Source organism: Coloeus monedula (assembly GCF_965178545.1).
Source record: "Coloeus monedula genome assembly, chromosome: 8".
Classification (NCBI taxonomy): domain Eukaryota; kingdom Metazoa; phylum Chordata; class Aves; order Passeriformes; family Corvidae; genus Coloeus; species Coloeus monedula.
In genome coordinates, this window is record NC_138788.1 from 14,374,179 (window position 1) to 14,392,163 (window position 17,985).

At 41.0% G+C, this 17,985-nt stretch overlaps 1 protein-coding gene across 1 annotated transcript in view; it reads left to right on the forward strand.

Annotated features, from left to right (window-relative positions):
* The window catches only part of ZCCHC24 (zinc finger CCHC-type containing 24), a 108,553-nt gene extending 99,473 nt beyond the window's left edge, over positions 1-9,080 (forward strand). The window contains exon 4 of the mRNA XM_082285756.1: positions 2,611-9,080. Coding sequence (XP_082141882.1) covers positions 2,611-2,724 — 114 coding nt within the window. The 3' untranslated portion in view covers positions 2,725-9,080. The remainder of the gene's footprint in view (positions 1-2,610) is intronic.
* Positions 9,081-17,985: the final 8,905 nt, after the last annotated feature.

Sequence of the window (17,985 nt, forward strand, 5' to 3'; positions counted from 1 at the left end):
CCTCAATTGGTAACAGACTGACAGTAGCAGGACAAGAACACTTGCTACTCAGGGTGATGGAAGGGTTCTTTTTTGCCTTTACAAGAAATCCATGAAGAGAAAATGGCAAATGGAGATAAGCTGGGATTTCATTTTATGCAAAAGTTGGGTTAAAGTGGTTTTGAGACACAAACCACGCAAGCACACTACCAATTTCAAAGCCTCAGCCCTCCAACACCTCACCAGAAATGCAGTCTGGGCTCTCCACGGCTTCGTTCTTTACAGCTGGCCCTTGGCAACCTGCTTTCCTGCATTTGTAACCCCTCTCTCCCCAGCCTGTGTGGTAACACACTGGTAACAATAACATTTCTGAAACCAAAATGCTTTGCAGGCCAAAAAGCTGAGCTCAATCAACACTGGGGGAAAGCAAACCACAGAGAGCTATTGTTTCTGAAAACCATCCAAAAACTCTTGGCACTTCAAGGCATTCCCAATGTCCTTTGCACTATTTCCAGGAAAAATGATTCCCAAGGCCTTGCATATTAAAAAAAAAAAAAAAAAAAAATCTGGCTTATATCAATAAACATGATAACGGCTGTATTTTTCTCTTTAATCAGAGCACAGCTAGCATGTAGAAGCAATCAGAGCTGAGTCAAATAGCCTGTTTTAAGTGTAGCATTTCAAAACTCTCATTTGCTGTTGAAGAGTGTAAATTAACCCCTGTGACTCCAGAACCTGGGCTTCATCTTTGTGTATCTATGTAATGTAAATTCTTGAAGAATATTTGTGGGCAGATGTTGGCGGAATAAGTGGTAGATGAGGCAGAAAGGCAGTATTTCTGACCAAACACACTTGCTGAACTTGCCTCTTGTGGCAGAAGCAGTATCTGCACCAGTGCTTGGACTGCAAGCCTAGAAACAGAACTGCTGGTTCTGATCTCAAATCTCAACCCAGTGACATCGAACAAGTCATTTAAAGCTCAGTGGAGTTGCAGGGCATTTGGAGATGAAGAGTCCATCTATCCTCCTCAACTGACACAGGAAATCCAATTTGCAGTTGAAATGTAAATGATGTTAGACTCAAAGACATCTGTGGTGCAGGACAATATCATGGTTCAAAATATTGAATCAGGAACAAACCATTGACAATCATCAGTGAATCACTCCTATATATTGTTTTGACTAGCTGTGCAGCATAGTAAGAGTATTGCACTTAAAATTCAGTACAATCAAGCAAGAACTTACAGACATCCCTTGTTCAGGATGATAGACTATATTTTGTGTCATTTTAGTTATTCAGAGAACTGAGAAACCCTTCTACTCCCTGGTTTATGAGCAGTTCTGGCAGGATTACATAGCCAAAAAAAAAAAAGCTTTAAATATCTCTGTTCCTATCCACAGAGTCTCAGGTAGGTGGCTTGATGAAGAACATATAAAGGAAATCTTAAATGATCAGGTGTACTTTAAGATCTTACAGATAAAGAAAAGTCTTTAAGATTAGGAAAGGTGTTAAGAGATAAATGGCCAAGATGGTGTAATTTATATTTACCCACCCACTGCTCCAAGAATCACATTTTGAAGATATAAGCAAGAGTTTAATATCCCTGTAAAAACAGTGAGAAGCTTATGGCTAGTTTTCAGATTTCACACCACATGCTGTGTCTCCCACAGTCCCATGGAAGAACTGCTGTCTTCATGGCTCTGTGCAATGAAATGGTCTTTCGGATACATTTCATGAAAACAGATAAATTATGGGTTAGGGAACTTGGGGTTTTTTCCAAGCAAATGGTGCACTTTATTAAGTTCTACCTCATATCTCTATCACTTCCCTACCTATAAGAATTTCCAAACATTTCACTTTGTCACAATATTTAACATGGGTATTTTATTTTCAAAATGATTGTGAAGCCTTTTACATGCCTTGGAAAATGAAAGCACAAATACCTACTAACAACAAATCACCTTCATTTCCCCCAACCCTGTGATTTCACAAATATTATTAAAAATACATAATTTATTACTCAGATTCAGGGCAAAGGATTGTGTCATGAGGTTCGATTTTGTTTTGGTTTTGTAGTAGTTTGGAATTTTTTTTATTTTACTAATAGCTTTGCAGCTGCTCTGCTTCAAAACTTTCAGCCTCAAAAGCATGGGACTGCATACTGGGAAAACACCATTTAGCTATGTAGTATCTGGGCATAGTTAAGACAGTTTTCTTCATGTAGCAGCTAGTCCTAACATTGATAATCCCTGCTCTGCATTGCTGGGTAATTGGATTCCCATGCTTGAGGTGTTAATGCCTTTGGGACATCTAAGTTACTGGAGCTAAGCAATTGAATTCTTGTTACTGCTTTTATAAATGAAGTCCTCAATTCAGTATTTTTGTAATTTGTCTACAACAAGGTTAACACCATCTTTATAAACAATGACATTAAATTGTGAGGCTGCTCTGAACCAATGTAGAGCTGAAGGGCTGAAAAAACCACTCCACATCTTCAGGAGAGAAACATAGTACCTTTTTAATTACCAGGACAAAGCTCAGTTGGGTTATAAAAGTGGACTTCATATGCTTAATAAAGAGTAACAAGGACAAAACCTTGGATCTAATCTGATTTCCTTCCTTCCACTGCAGAGACCCCTGGAAAAGCCAGATGGCCTGGATGTTTCAGACCAGAGCAAAGAACATCCTCAGCATCTGTGTGAGAAGTGCAAAGTTTTGGGCTACTACTGCCGCCGTGTGCAATAAACCTTCAAAGTGGCCTCTTCCCATCCCCATCATCCTTAAGGATTCTCTGGCAGCATGAGATCAACAGCAACACAACATATCAAGATAAAAGCTAAAATAATTGCCAATATTGCCTATCTAATAATATGCCTTACCATTAATAGAATGTAACATTTCTCCTGTGCATGTGCATGCATGCAATAGGTATTTACAGGACTATGATTTGTATACATATATATGTGAATTTATATATGTACACACACAAGTTGTTACTGATGGTGTTCACTGTCAACCTGTAACTACAGTTACAGTTTCTGCTGATTGTTTACACAGACCCTATATCACAGCCAGGTGAAATGAAGTACTATTCAAAAGGCAAGGAATAACATTCACAAGGAATATTTGTTATATGTATGGCTTTTGCAGAGGTTCAGTAACTGTGGGGCCACCAATTGCAAGCACTCACCCACAACACAAACACTGTTGTTATTATATGACAAGACAAAGGAAGATGAAACAAGCCACAGCATAAAAGGAGAATTACTGCTTTCCCAGTTTCAGAAAGTCTTAAGAGTTTTGTGCTGCTGATTTCTTAGACTTTTTCTATTTGTTACCATCTCTTGGGCAGGGCTTAGGCAAAATAATTTTTGCAGGACATGGCAAAAAAAGTGAATAATTGTTTGAGGGTGTGAGTTGGCTAGAAAGGGAATGCCATAATGGGACCCAGATCATCAGAAAGGATTCCAAGAGGATTTTTGGAGGAGACAAAATTGGCTTGTTTATACAACTAACAGATCCTTCTCTTGTCATATAATCCCACTGACATGGCCCCTGTATGTGCATGGTGTGTTCATTAGGCCACAAGCACACTAAATTTCCTACGAATAAGGGGATAAGAATACTTAAAACTGACCCCAAAACCCTTAACTGAAAGATTAGCCAAACTTAACTATTTATAGTAGTTTTAAAGCCACTTTCTGGAAATATTTTTATGTCCTGTTTTCTACTATAGAAATTTGTTATAATATGAAACTTGTTAGCCATAGGAGTGTTTTGAGGCAGGGAGAACACTCTATACTACCCTCTTTATGTCTTCCTGAAGCACCTACATACCTGGGGAGAAATGTAGGAGTTATATTTCATTGTCCCATTTCAGGTAGAACTTTGCACAGGGACACCCTGCTGCAAAGAACATCTCATCAGGGATTGGCAAATATGAGCTGAAAGTACCTCGAGACAGTATCCTGTTTGCATGTCTACATAAGAGTACATTGGCAAAAGGACGCCACAAGCAATTAATTTGTAGCATTCACTAAAAAAATCAGAGGGATAATGTTCGAGGTTGGGGGGTTTTTTACATCAACAATTTATATTTTTATGAAGTTTCCTTTAGGGAGATTGATTTGTGTGAATGATACTTAGAGAAAATACTTTAAATCCTAAATAACTTGATGTGAACTAAATTTTTTCTGAGGACTAGTTCCATAATGCAAAGACAGCGGGGGTTTATGCCAAGTGATAGCAGGATGTTACCAGTATGTCAAGACAAGCTCTTATAAAGCAAGTAGAAAACTTACCATGAGCATTCATCTAGGGAATGTGAAGCTCCTGACAAATTTGCTCCAGGGTAAAACTCTTGCCATTTCCCTGCTTTGCTATAAGCAGGGCAAAATTGCATCTGCTTGTTGGGTGGGAGTGGCATGTATGTATCTTGCAAACCCCATTATTTATGGGCAGCCCAAGTGACCCAGCCTGCTGGTCAGAGCAATGGATAAGCATCCTGACTCCTGGCTTCTGACCACAGCTCTTCCACAGCTCCCTGATTTTGGGCAAGTCACACGATCCTTCTGGAGCTCAGTTTCCCCAACTGCAAAATGGGGGTAATAATACTTTAGTATACCTACCTCACAGGAGAGTTGTGAGGTTTACTTAATATCTCTTAAGTGTTTTGGCATCACTGGACAAAAAGTGCTATGTTACGCTAAAATAGAATTAACTAAATTAATCACTTGGAAACTACTTTTGCCCAGTTGGCAACTCCAACTAAAATAGCTGAAAATAATACTATTGAAAGTAACACTAATAAACAGTTGCCTCAGTGAAGATATGCAGTTTTAGCATTTTCAAATGCAAACACATTCTTTTGCACAGATTCACAAATTACCTTAGAGACAAATTCTCTCAGCAAAGATACTAATCTGTCTATACAAATAAGAAAATACACAAGGAAATCTAGGGGTGGATTTTCTAAGCTTGACCTCAAGGATTAATCTCAATAGTTTGTTTCAAGCATGAGTAATTTTGAAAGAGCAGCATTCTAAACCAGATCTATTTTTTCCTCTTGAGCACTTAATAGTACATGAACAAAAATATCACCTAGATGATTCACATATAGCTAAAGAACATGCAGAGAAACCCCCTTAGATGAAGGGAAAACATTATTTTTTTCCGTGAAAGTAAGATGTTGCTATCAAACATTTTGTTCTGTATTGAAATAATCTCCATGTTACGATAACCACTAAATCAGTAAAATAGCACAATTCTTGATATAGTTGTATCACTATACCCACACACCACCAGGTTCTAACAAAAAGCTGACTAAAAGATACCATTATAAGCATTGGTATTTTCATGACAGTGCCCTATGAAGAACTGTTTATCCAGATTCAACACTGCAAGGCAATACCTTTAGCTTACGGATTTTTAGATTGTACTAAAAATATACGTGATCTCCTTTAACACAATTAATGTCTATAGGTGTAGCATAATAATTCTTAAGAGCATACTTACGAGAGTTCAGTATTTATATTATTGATGTGTTCCTAGGCAGAAGACGTATAAAGTATTTAAGTAATACTCAGCATATTTGTAAAACGGAGGAGAGCAGATTTCCCCCCACACTCGCGCTGGGGAAAGGCAGGAGGCCCCACTGCCGCAGGTTGTGCTGCCTGAGCCAGAGGCCGCGGGTCCAGGCCAGCGTGGGATGCGGGGACATCGGGGCCTGGGCACCTCCTCCCTGCACAGGGCTGGCACCTGACCTGCCTCCCTGCAGCGTGGGGAAGGCAGGAGCACCCAGCTCAGGCAAGGGCAGGATTCCTCTGTCCCTGCGTGACTTTGCTCGTAGGATTGGAGTGTTGAGCCTGAGGCATTTGCTCCACACTTGAGTCTGTGCAGTTGGAGTTGCTGGAAAAACACATCCACATAAGTAATGTGTAACAGCTTATGACCATTGGCTTTTAGTTAGTGGCACAGAAGGGACATTTATGAATTTTTATTTCAAAGGAAAAAAAGAAAGATTGATTACAAAATGTAGATTTCTTCTATTCCCTCCTTCCCCACACAAGGGTAATTCACCTATAGATGTAACCAACTCTTTCCAAATCAGAAAAAAACCCATAAATGTGCAGATTTTTGACTGGAAAAATGAGGAATCAATTTATCTTTTAAATTTTTGTTACTGCTTTCTGATGTTCTCTAACTAGCTCTGCATTTAGAGCATCGGCTAGCAATCCTTGAAGGCATTAGTAGACAGTATTGGCAGAAGTGAAGCAAGCATCAATAAAGAGAGTTGTAAATCAATACAGGCCTCCCTAAACTGAGTGTTCTTTAGGGGTGTACCTGACCACAGTTTGGCTCTGTGCATTTATTTGGAAAACTGGATTTTTAACCTCAGATGCTTGCTGTTGACAGCCTAACAATAGATCCAGCACACTTTTTTTAATTTTCACCCTTTCGGAGATTTTTTTAAACTTCCATTTATTTCTTCAAAAACAACAACAAAAACCAACTGAACAAAAAAATGCCCCACGATTTGTTTCATGAGTTGGTCATAACATTTCATATGGAATTTGGCATTGGCACTGCTCTGGAAAAATATTTGAGTAATTTGAAATGTGTGTTGTAGGTTTTTAGCTGCTTTTAACTTAACGAGGCTACAAATGAAGTTATTACAAATACTTTGTTTAAAGGTGATGAAGAAAAATCCTAGTAGTTTAAAGGATCGCCCCATTTTAGCCAGTTTCTACTGCTGCTACCACACATGTAAAACGATGCCACACAAGCAAAGTTTGAGGCCTTTTTGTCTCAAAGTTGCTATTTAATTTCAGATAAATACACAAGAGTATATATTATTTCTGAAAATAGGTGTATTTTGAAGTTCCCCATTATATGGGACTTAGTTTTTAAACTACAAATGTGAAGTTACATATGTCTGAGAGAAGCCTTATACCTAGAAGTATTATCTACATTTTACCTTTTTGTACAACATGAAATTTAGATTATACACAGATTGTATACCTGTGACACTCTAGCAAGTTTTAAAAAGAGAAACCTACTTAATAGATTAAAAGTTTAGAGCTTTTGGAAATGTCAGACTTCATAGATTAGTGCTTTTTGACATGCAGTCACATAGATTTTTTTCCTATTCTGGATCCTAAGTTATCCACTGAACAGTAAGCAATAAATCATCAACACGTGTTTTTCAAGTTAAGTAGATGGACATATATTTTCCACTTGCCTTTGCCAACATATTTTAAAATGTGATGGAACTATCCCCATAGAAAAATCATTCTTTCAGATATCACTCCACTCCCAACTGGGCTTCAACCCATATCTCCTCCTTATCTGCAAAACCAGTGCTGTCCATTCAGTTTGCTATATCGCTCAAGTGCTCAGAGGGCTGTTTGAGATCTTAGATATAGGGATGATGGATTGTGTTTCTAGGATGAATTTCAAAGGGACAATCGTGTGCAGTTACTAGCTATAGATGATTGATATAAATGTTTACCCCTGTATGAAGTATTTTACAATTTTACTTGCAGATGTGTATTTATCTTGAGTTATACTTGACATAGAGTTTCTTTCAATTTTTTTTAATACTATGTGTGTATTTTGGAAACCTTTTTAGATGTTAAAATTTTTGAATGGTTACAAATATTTCTTATAATACTGAATTGTTATCTGGAAACTCTTTGCAGTAACTTTTTTGTATATATTTGAGGGCCTTTTTAAAAAAAGTATTGTTTGTTTTTTGGGCAAAGTTTTTACAATTGGGAAGCTTTCAGAAGGGCCTTCCTCTCAACTAGGATACTAACAGAGGTAAGAGTTTTCTTAAGTATTTTGCAGTATTTTGCAGAACTAAGGATGTATCCTCAAGAAAATATTTATGGAAATAATTTACTTTTTTTTTTTTTTTTACAATGCTTTTGTCTGTATAAAGTATGCAACAGAACTACATTAAGAAGGAAATATTGTCTACATAAAATATTATATGAAAGTTGGTACATAATTCTGACAAAAACCTTGCAATTCTTTAAGCCATATTGTTTTTGTTATCCTTGGATGAAAATATCAGTATTAAGTAACCAGTGTATTATTCAAGTGCTTAGACTTATATGAAAATGCTTATACGATTTATTTATGTGTATTTGGGGAAGGAGTGCTAGAAAAGCTATCACTAGACATGTAGCAAGTGAGGAGAAAATAACACTTTATGTCACTTTATGGCCTTGTGAGAGACACAAAAGATGTTAAGCACCGTAGAGAGTTGGCTTTCAGAAACTCCGAAGCACAAGTGGTGGGTTTCAGATGGTGGCTATTTCCTTCCCCATAACTAGAGGGGAAGAAAGTTGGTTGGGACGCTGTTTGACTTGACTTTCACAACTCTTTGCAGACTGTGAGCTCAGCTATGCAGTATCATCTACAGCAATAATACCAATCAAAGGATGTAAGAGAAAAGGATTGAAGTAGATTATTGTAGGGGTATATGTTTATTTTAATTAGAACTCATAGCAATATAGAATATGCATGTGCACGTATTCAAAGCATTTTACACTTTACATTTCATGTAGTTTGATTTATATTATGAAGGATTGAGTTTTTAGTTTGATATTTTACCATGCTAAAATGGGAGGTCTGCCCAACCCTATACTGGATTCTTGTTTCCTTTAAAAGGTTATTTAGTACAGCACTCACTGCATTGTGTAATAGTGCTAAAACTAACACTATCTTATGAATTTCTTCAGCTTTAAAAAAATTAACCTAATGATTATTACATGTGTTTAGCTGTACCCACTGACCTTGTCAGATTCAGTTGGCAATTTGTATAATTTCTTTTTCTGTAACTGTTAATAAACTTGTACAGCTAAAACAAAAAAAAAAACTATGGACAAAGGCCTCAGAGGTACCAGTTCTGTTTCAGCAATCAAGATGACAGCTTGCTCATCTGGTGACTGTGTTGCTAAAGAGACTGTAAAACCTCTGTTGTGGATTGTCCATAAAATGGCATTCCGACATGTGCCTTATTTGCTGGATAGTATACAGCTTTCCTCTAGTATTCTAGCATTTTAATGCTGTATTAAAGTATTGCAAAAAACCCAGCAAGAGTGTGGCATGGTTTTCTTGATTGTTCCTTCCTTTGACAATTTACTCCCAGCTGCAGTGGGTTCCTGCTTATGGCCTGGCCAGCCACAGTCTGGTGCCAGTGGAGCAAGCCTGCCCTACCACAGCCATGACCCAGACCATGGAAGAAGAGTTTCTCCACTGCAGTGAGTCCCTATGCTGCAAGGAGCCTGATCACACCCAGGGTGACACCTCTTCACTGCTAGAGGGACACCTTGGGTTAGTGGTGCCAGCTCCTAGTTTTTAACAGCCCGGTGTTGTCTAACATCCCTTCTCAAGGAAAACCTCCTATAATCAAAGTACACTTGTAGCCTGTGGTTGGATAGGAAAGCTGAGGTGCCAGAAAGTTGCTTTGATGAAAAACAACATTCATCATTCTTTGCAAACACAAGAAGTTAGCAAGAACCAGACCTACTAAATGCTTGTTGTGTACTAGCAATGCTCTTCTCGCATTCCCAGCCAAAGCTCAGTGGCAAGTAATTTTTCTCCTGAGCCTGACAATACTGTAGTGATTGGAACTTAGAATAAGGATGTCACAAAATTAACTTTGGATTTTAGGTATCCTGCCTCTAACACAAGAGATCTCCTTCATTTAAAACAAGCAGAAAATTTTTGTTAGACACACCATTTTGCTAGCACACATTTTTCTATGCCTGATCATCCCTACAAACACAGTACATATTTGCCACTTGGAGATCTTCACCACATTGACACCATTTCTATCACATAGCAAGCCTCATTTCTGGATTTGAGTCCTCTTCTTGTTCAGTCCACATAAGAGAGAGCAAAAACACGTCCACATGTTTGTGCATTGGGATGCAATAGTGGAAGAAGAGGTTGACAGGGAACTGCACAGTTCTGAAGCCTTGAAAATGGACTGTTTCATCAGATGATGAAAGACATCCCCAGCTGAGCCCTATGGAAAGGGAAAGCACATATGCAGAACTTGTTGGTAATTTTTGTTTAAAAAATAAAACACACTACTCTTCACTTTAAATTTGGCTACAGTACTGTTCCCATAGCAAACACAAGCCACAAAGCTGAGCTTAGTACTGAAATACATCTTTCTTTTTACAGAAGACGTGGGGCTTCCCAAAAAACCCACAAACACCTCAGATTTAGCACTCAGCTGAGACAAGAAAACATGCTGAGTAGAACAACTGCAAAGTCCTAGCTCCCTATTACCACATTTTCTATGATTCCTCAAAGAAATAACTTTTTCATATTTAAAACAAAATTAGATTAACACAAGATGGCATCAACAAGAACAATCAAACTACTCCTCCCTCATTTTTCATTTTCAAGCACTTCACCTTCCTGCTCTTTATGAATGAGGTCAAGAGACAGTGCAACAACCTGCTTGTAATGGAAGGGCCAAATGATTCCCACTACAAGAAAAATAATAGGGCTTTCACAAAACAGATTTCATATAACACTGATACTTTGAAATAAAAAGCTGTTTCATTATCCTTAAATGAAAGCCAATTTAAACAGCACACCAAGGCTACTACTTCTCAAGATAGTCACATCACACCAAAAGCCCCTCCTCGGATCCTCCCACTGTACAGCAGGTGTACAGACTAGATCTTAAATCCCAGCTAGGAAGGGGAAACAGTCTGCATATTACACTTGTTTAATCTCACTCAGGGCCCTCAGACATAGAATATTCACTGCCATATAACACAGTCAAATGTTAAAAAGGCTGCTCCTGTCTCCATACCGCTATGAAAAGAGTCTGTACACAAGAGACATTGGCAAGTAAAAAGGAACCTAAAACACCAAGGGTTGAATGCTGACACTCAGGTCTTTCCACTAAGAACTAAAGAAACCTCTTAACTGGAACATATAAAATTCTTGCTCCTGATATGTAGTTTGTGATCCTGAAAAATAGAATGCAACATTCAGGTTTGCTTTTCTACAGTGTTCACCTTCTGGACTGATAATTTGTCAACTCCTGTGTGGGGACAACCAGCACTCCTACTCATCAAGCACTTTTGTTTTACTGAAAATAATGCAATTGCTCTTCCTCACCATCTGTATCTCAAACACATTTCAGATAACCAATCCTAGAAGACTGCTCATGAGACCAAAACTGCAAAACCTCATTCAAACAACACAGATTAGTACCTCCTACAATCCTTTTGCAAGCTTCATGAGACATTTTAGTAACTGAACATGCCAAGAAACACCTACCTCAGGCAGCCTTTATGGGGTCTTTATCCAAAGGGCCAAGACTGAAGCAGAGGCACTCACAGGTGTGAGGTGTTGGAGCATCCCTGACGTGCAGCCCAGGGCAGCAGAGACAGCCAGCACTGCTGTGGGAGAGAGCAGAGCACCGTGAGCCCTCGCTGGCTGAGGCACTGCACAGGCACACAGCTCCAGGGCCAACGAGGAGACCAGGAGCAACAGTACCCCTGGGCATTCTTTGGAGGCTTGCTTTCTATGCCATCAACTTAGCTAAATAAAAGTACAGTCATCATCAACTTTTTGCCTTTTTTTTAGTAAGAGGTAAAAATGGACCTTGCATGCCCAGCTTACCCAAACAAACCCCATGCCTGCAGCGAAAGCAAATCATAGCCAAAAACTTTATGTATGTTTTAAGGGGAATAGGGTGTAAACCGAAGATTTCCTTTTGATCACTACTCTAGCCTCCAATTCACCAGCTGAGACCAGAAAAGAGAATGCCAGAACACCATGAGAAAGCTTTTTCTTACACAATTCCTGAACACATTAAAGCAGCAGGTATGGGAAATCTAACACTAGTCATCTTTCCGTGAAGTTTCCTTACAGTTTTGCGATATAAGGAGGTACAACTCAACGGATTTCCAAGAAGCTAGACATATTTATGCTCCACTTGATTTCACCCAGCAAAACTTGAAGGAATAATGCAGGAAAACACTGCAGAAGTAATAGGAAGCAAGACCTCAAAACTCACTGCTTGCAAATAAAACAATGATAAACGGATGAATAGCACTAGCACAGGAAAAAAAAATACCTCTGCTGAGAACCCACAGGTCCAAATTCAGAGAGTTGAAACCCACAGCCCCTAAAAAGGGCCTCTTTTTTCTCTGCCTCACTTAAATTGGCTACTGGCCCTGATTGCTGAGGGCTCCATCTGTGCTGGCCAGCTGTGTGGGGGGTGGGAAGGGGATGGAGGGGATGGGGGTGGGCACCAGCTCCTCCACAGGTGCAAGGGCTTCCTGCCTGGCTGTGCCTGCTGCAGCACAAACCCCAGAGCCCTCTCCAACAGTGCTGCAAGAAAAAAAGAGCACAGACATCAGTGCCACCAACAGGAATCTTCACAGGCTGCTGGGAGGCAAAGGATATTTCAGTTCACATCTACGAGAGACAAATAACTCTCCTTTTAATGTTCACAGTAATTGAAAGATCAACACAGTTAAATCTTCAGCAGCTGTAGAAATTTCACTTAGGGATACACACAAGTAAACTTCACTAGACAGAAGCTTTGAAATCAACCAATTAAAACTGCTTCCCAACATACCCTGCTGAAGTTTCTGAATGTGTTGGACAATTTTTGAATACAAAGCAATTACACGTGGCAACTAATACCTTGCCCAACTATTAAAGTGTGGTACTCCTTTGGATACTTAGCTACAGCAAGTTTTTGCATTTCTTTAATTACACTGAAGTAAAAGTGTCTTAGTTAAATAAAGACAACTACTCACATGTTCCAGGATCTGAAGAAATGAAACCAGGTTTATTAACTTGGGAGGTGAACAGTAATGCACTGATTCAGAGTAGCAAAAGCAAAACCAAACACAAGTAGCAGCTGTCAGAGTCCCTGATATTCAGTGAAAGACACCCCAAATGGTGCATATTGAATAACAGGTTTTAAATTAGCTTGTAATAGTCAGGAATAAGTGCATTGTGTTATTTTGGATTGTTCAGATCAATGTCATAATAGTTTAAAAAAAGAGACAAACAGAGGATTTGGAAGTAGGAACAAGAAACTAAAGAGAAAACATCCTTATACGATCCTTATCGCTTAAAAAGGACAAAACAGAAATAAAAAAAATCAGGAATGATAAAATGCAAGAAATTATTTCTCTGTGAAAGGAGTCTGTGCACTGGACCTCCATCTTCTGGAAAAGAGATCACTAAGGGCAGCTGTGTTAGTATCCCATAATTTAATAAATGACACAAATAAGGGAAGGAATATCAATTGCTTCTACAATGCTCTCCTAGAAGAAGGGAATTTTGGATACAAACAACTGAGGCAATATAATTAAAACAAAAATTTCACACAGCAGTCTGAAATGCATAGTCATGGGATATTCTAGCTGCCAAAAGAATAAATGAGATCAAAACCAACTACAAAACCACATTAAAAAAAAAATTAAACTCCGCAAGGGTTATTAACCGTGAAGCTGTGACCCTGCTCAGGAAGTCCCAAAGCACAGAAGCCGCCAGCAGCAAGAGATGATGCCAACAGAAGGTTGACTGGCTGTGGTTCGTATCTTTTCCCTCACTAAACTGCTGTAGGAAAGAAGATATCCTAGTAGGTGCTAGTCTGAGTGTTGTCCTGGCCCAAGGATTTTTTTTTTTGGGTGACAATAGGAGCTGCAATACGTGAATGTAAACATATTTCAGCCCTGTACTTAAGGAAATATGTGGCACCCACCAGCTGCTGGGGAAGACTCAAACAGACATGCCCAGGGAAATACCCTTTAGTTTCCCAGCATCCATGCTCTGGAAGGAGACCTTGAGACTCACTTATGCTCATGCTTGGTAGGGCTAATTGGCAGGAAACTAATTGAAACACCACCATAATTTGTAGTCTCCAACAGAATACTGCACTGTGGTAGCAATAGTTTTGGTTTGGGTTTAATTTTTTTTTAATTCCTTGCATACACTTTTGTTTAAAAAGCTGTTCCTAATTAGCTGTGCTTAAAGTGATTTTAAATGTCTCTATACACTCCATTCCTGTTTGCCGGGCGACACCACCCACTCTTGCTCTCCAAGTGGCAGGACAGGGTTTAGCCCTCGATTAGCCTTACATATGGCTTTCTGGGGTCACAAAGGAATTTATTGAGTCAAGGAAAATTTCTAAGAGGTGTTTAAGCACCTCTTAGCATCCAAAAGGTCCAGTAAATGGAGCTCATAACAATGAGGTTATGGGCTCTGGCTGAGCCATGCACCATGTCACAATGGGAGGCAGCCAAGCTGTGTTGGGCTCCCACAGTGGTTCCAACCATGCTGTGCTCAGTCCTCCTGGCCAGCCCTGAGCCACAGCCAAGGACACCCTGAATTAGCATGGAGGTTGGTTAGCCTGCACCTGTGTTTTCCCATCTACTGATTTTAAGTCATGGATTTACTCCAAGGGTGTAGCTTCATACCCAGGAGCTGCAGGGGAGGCATGAGATGTGCACATCTGGGTTGAGAAACACTTTACCTTTTCTGCCATAAATATCTCTGCCCATCTCTCTATGAGTGGAGAAAATGTCAGTCTGAGGGAGACAGAAATATTCAGACCAAAGAAGATACATCAGGAGGCTTTTGTGAAATAAATGTAGCCAAGAGAAGAAAAGGGCCTTTTTCTCCCCAGATTTCCTTCCTACAATGAACTCTGTGCACATCTTTGCAAGAATTTAGCACAACAGGAGAAGCTCATTGTAGGAAAGAAATTATGTTACTCAGAACAAGCAAGCAAACAAGCAAAAAAAATCCCCAAAACTAATTTCTTAGAAAACCAAGCTGGTTAAAGTCTGTTCAGTGACTGGAATGAGACATGTATGTTTAGATTATAAAGTTGGTGAACCTAATCAGAGGCTCCTTCACCTGTAGATTTAGTTTGTAAATGACTGTACCTCAAATAACTGGAACTGTAAATTTCAAGTCCGTCTATGCCTCCTACCTCCCCACTTTCTCTTGCCTCTCCCAGCTCCTCCCCACTGCCTGTATTTTACAGTTGTTACTCATTTCAAGCCTGAAGTTGCATTACGGGCTTTGCACCGCCCCTGGTTTTTCAAAAGTATATTTGGAATTACGATAATATGCTGTCCCCTCCAAACATCCTTAATTGTGTTGGCACACACATTCCCCCAGCACTTGCCCCACATGACCTGCAGGACAGGCAAATACCCTGGAGCTCCCCACTGCCACTCGTACTCTTAAGAAGCCTATTTGTTCTGCAGAAGGATGCAGGTAAGTGACCACAGCCGTCTCCCTGCCCTCACAGGAAGCAAATCAAGGTCTCTGTATTCCAGTCACAATTGTGTTTTCTGGTCTTTCTCATGCAGCCTCCATCACTGGCTTAGCAGAGAACCAAAAAACTCTCAGATGAGGCAGACAGCACTGCTTTCTAAGGGCTGTGAGCTGAGTTCTTGCTCGCTCCATTAGTCCCCAGGTGTGGCTAATTGCAGCTGGGTTACGGCCAAATAGTCCTGGCATTTTCTTCTTCCCAAAGCTCCTTCTGTCAATCCTCAGTGCAAGAGCTCCAGGAGGATTTCCCATCAGGGATGAATCTGATTTTTCTACCCCATGAATGGCCTGGTTGGAGCCTCTTTGCTTGTTTTGGTGGAGCCACTGTACATCTCCTTGGGGCAGAGCACACACTGCTGCGGGAGCACTTTGCTCCCCTCAGCCTTAGGGAAAACAGGTGACACAGTGCAATGGCTTTGCAGCACAGCAAAAATCATCCCAACCAGAGAATGCTGGGTATGAAAATGATCTTCCCGATTCCTCCTTTAGCACATTTTGTTGCCTAGTGAGAAGGAGGCCGAGATGGAATGAGCAGACGGGTCTGCAGGATCGGTGCTGGCAAACGTGGAAAATTTTACAGCTTCTGGCTCCAGCCCCAGCTTGTCCCCACTTTCCACGAATGCCTAATTGAGACTGTCTGGCTTTTTCCGCAGAGGTGGGAGCCAGTTTCCAGGCAGGGCATATGGGTGTATTCTGTAAGACTTTGCCTTGTAAAGTTTTAGCACCCAAAAAAGCCTGCTGTCTCCAGGATGATTCAGTGGATGGTGAGGGAGTGGCTGCCAGGCAGGGGTGAGGGTTGTTGCTGTTGACAGGAAAAACAGAGGGTAGAAGAGGGGACAGGGCAGCTCTCTTGTAAAGAAATGATGCCACAGCAATCACCTAATTTTGTATGGGGCATGGACCCCATGCAGGGTACTACACTAAAGACCCTGCAAGACAGAAGACACGTCTACAGCTGCAGCACAGGTGCGCCGGGCAACAGCGTGAGGGTGTGGCCATTGTGGCTGTTCATCCCTTGATGACACCTGTGGTGCTTCTGGTGTGATCCATGAGCAGGGCACTGTCAGCTGTCCCATCCCCCAGAGTGTGCCAGTGACCACCTGCAGCAGTCACAGGACTCACCTGGCCCTGCACCTTCACCTCAGCCTCAGGACCACAGCAGCTCTTGCAGCCGCAGTGCTATGCTGTGTGCTCAGAGGGGCAGGTCCCAAAAGAAGAGGCGTGTCTGAGTATCACTGGGGATGGCGGCAGCTCCCACACCAGAACTAGCCCGAGCTGCTGTTTCCATATGCAGAGCAGCAAAGAGCCACGCAGCACCATGGCTCAGCATCCAGAGCAGGATGTGGTTGTCCATGCCACGAGCTTTGCCCCTCACTGGTGTCCTGCGGGAGCCTGAGTCAATATTAGCTCACACCCAGCCTAGATAAGGAGCCATCGGGTAACGCCCAGCTAGGAAGCTGTGTGGACTCCCCAGCATGCCGTGTTCACACTATTCCTTTCTCAGTGGGACAGACCCTGCACCTGCCAAACATAACACGGATGATGGAGTGGCCTGGCCTATCGTGGATGTTGGGGGTTTATATTAATCACATGGAAATAATTTCGGACAATTAAGCATACAGATGATAGGCCAACTGGCTGCATATGTTCTGTGGGGCATGACCTAAAAGCAGTCCCAGTCATTGAAATGATGTAGTGTGAAAGCTGGATTAAACAGGTCAAGTAAATTTGGAGCAGCTAAAATAAACTGAACTCTCTTCCAAAACATATGTTGTGCTTGCCACATAATATTGCTGTACTGTGGTAGCATGTCCCACACATGCCAAAATTGTGATACGCTTGTTCCAGGGTCACAGTGCCAGAGGGAGAGAGCGAGGATGGTTACTTTGGAAAAAAGCCTGTCAGAAAGTAGTTCTGTGAAAGTCATAAGCACTCCTGAACAAGCTGCCTGATAAGGCTTTGCACATCTTCCTTGCAGCCTACCTGCCCAAATAGCCCGAGCCCAAGGAAGGGATTAATTCTCACACTGAGCAATCAAACATGAATGAATGTTCTGGCCTTTTGGTTCCTTCTATAAGCATTTTCCAGCTAGTGGTAAGCTGTTTTGAAAGCCCCCAGCAGCTTGGCTGGGAGCTGGAGACCTTTTACAACACCTGGGAACTCTTCCTGAATCACTTTCCTGCATATACCTGAATTGAACTCCATTTGCACTGCCTACCCAGGACCAGGGCTGGGAGGGCATCACCACTGGCCAGAATGTCCAGCTCCTCTTAGCAGGGTTGGCAGGGACCTGCGGGGGTGGCTGACAGTGTGAACTGCTCGCTATTCCCCTGTGCTGACCTTGCTTTGAACATTCACCAGTAACACACAGAGGGTAAAATGCTTTATTGGAGTGATGTGGCCACAAAGGAAAAATAAATAAAGCAGTCCTCAACCACTCACGGACAGATTAACAAAGCTGGGCATTAATCATACTGGCAACACAAGGAACCCAAAGTGAGTTACAAAAGGGCTTGGATCAGCTGCACCCTTTTTCCATCACATGGTTCTCCACATCAGCCCTTGCCCAGGTCAGTGCTAGTCAGTCTTCCACACAGCTCTTATTTTATTTTCCTACCATTTAATTTCCATATGCTTTGTATTATCTTTGTTTTGGTCATC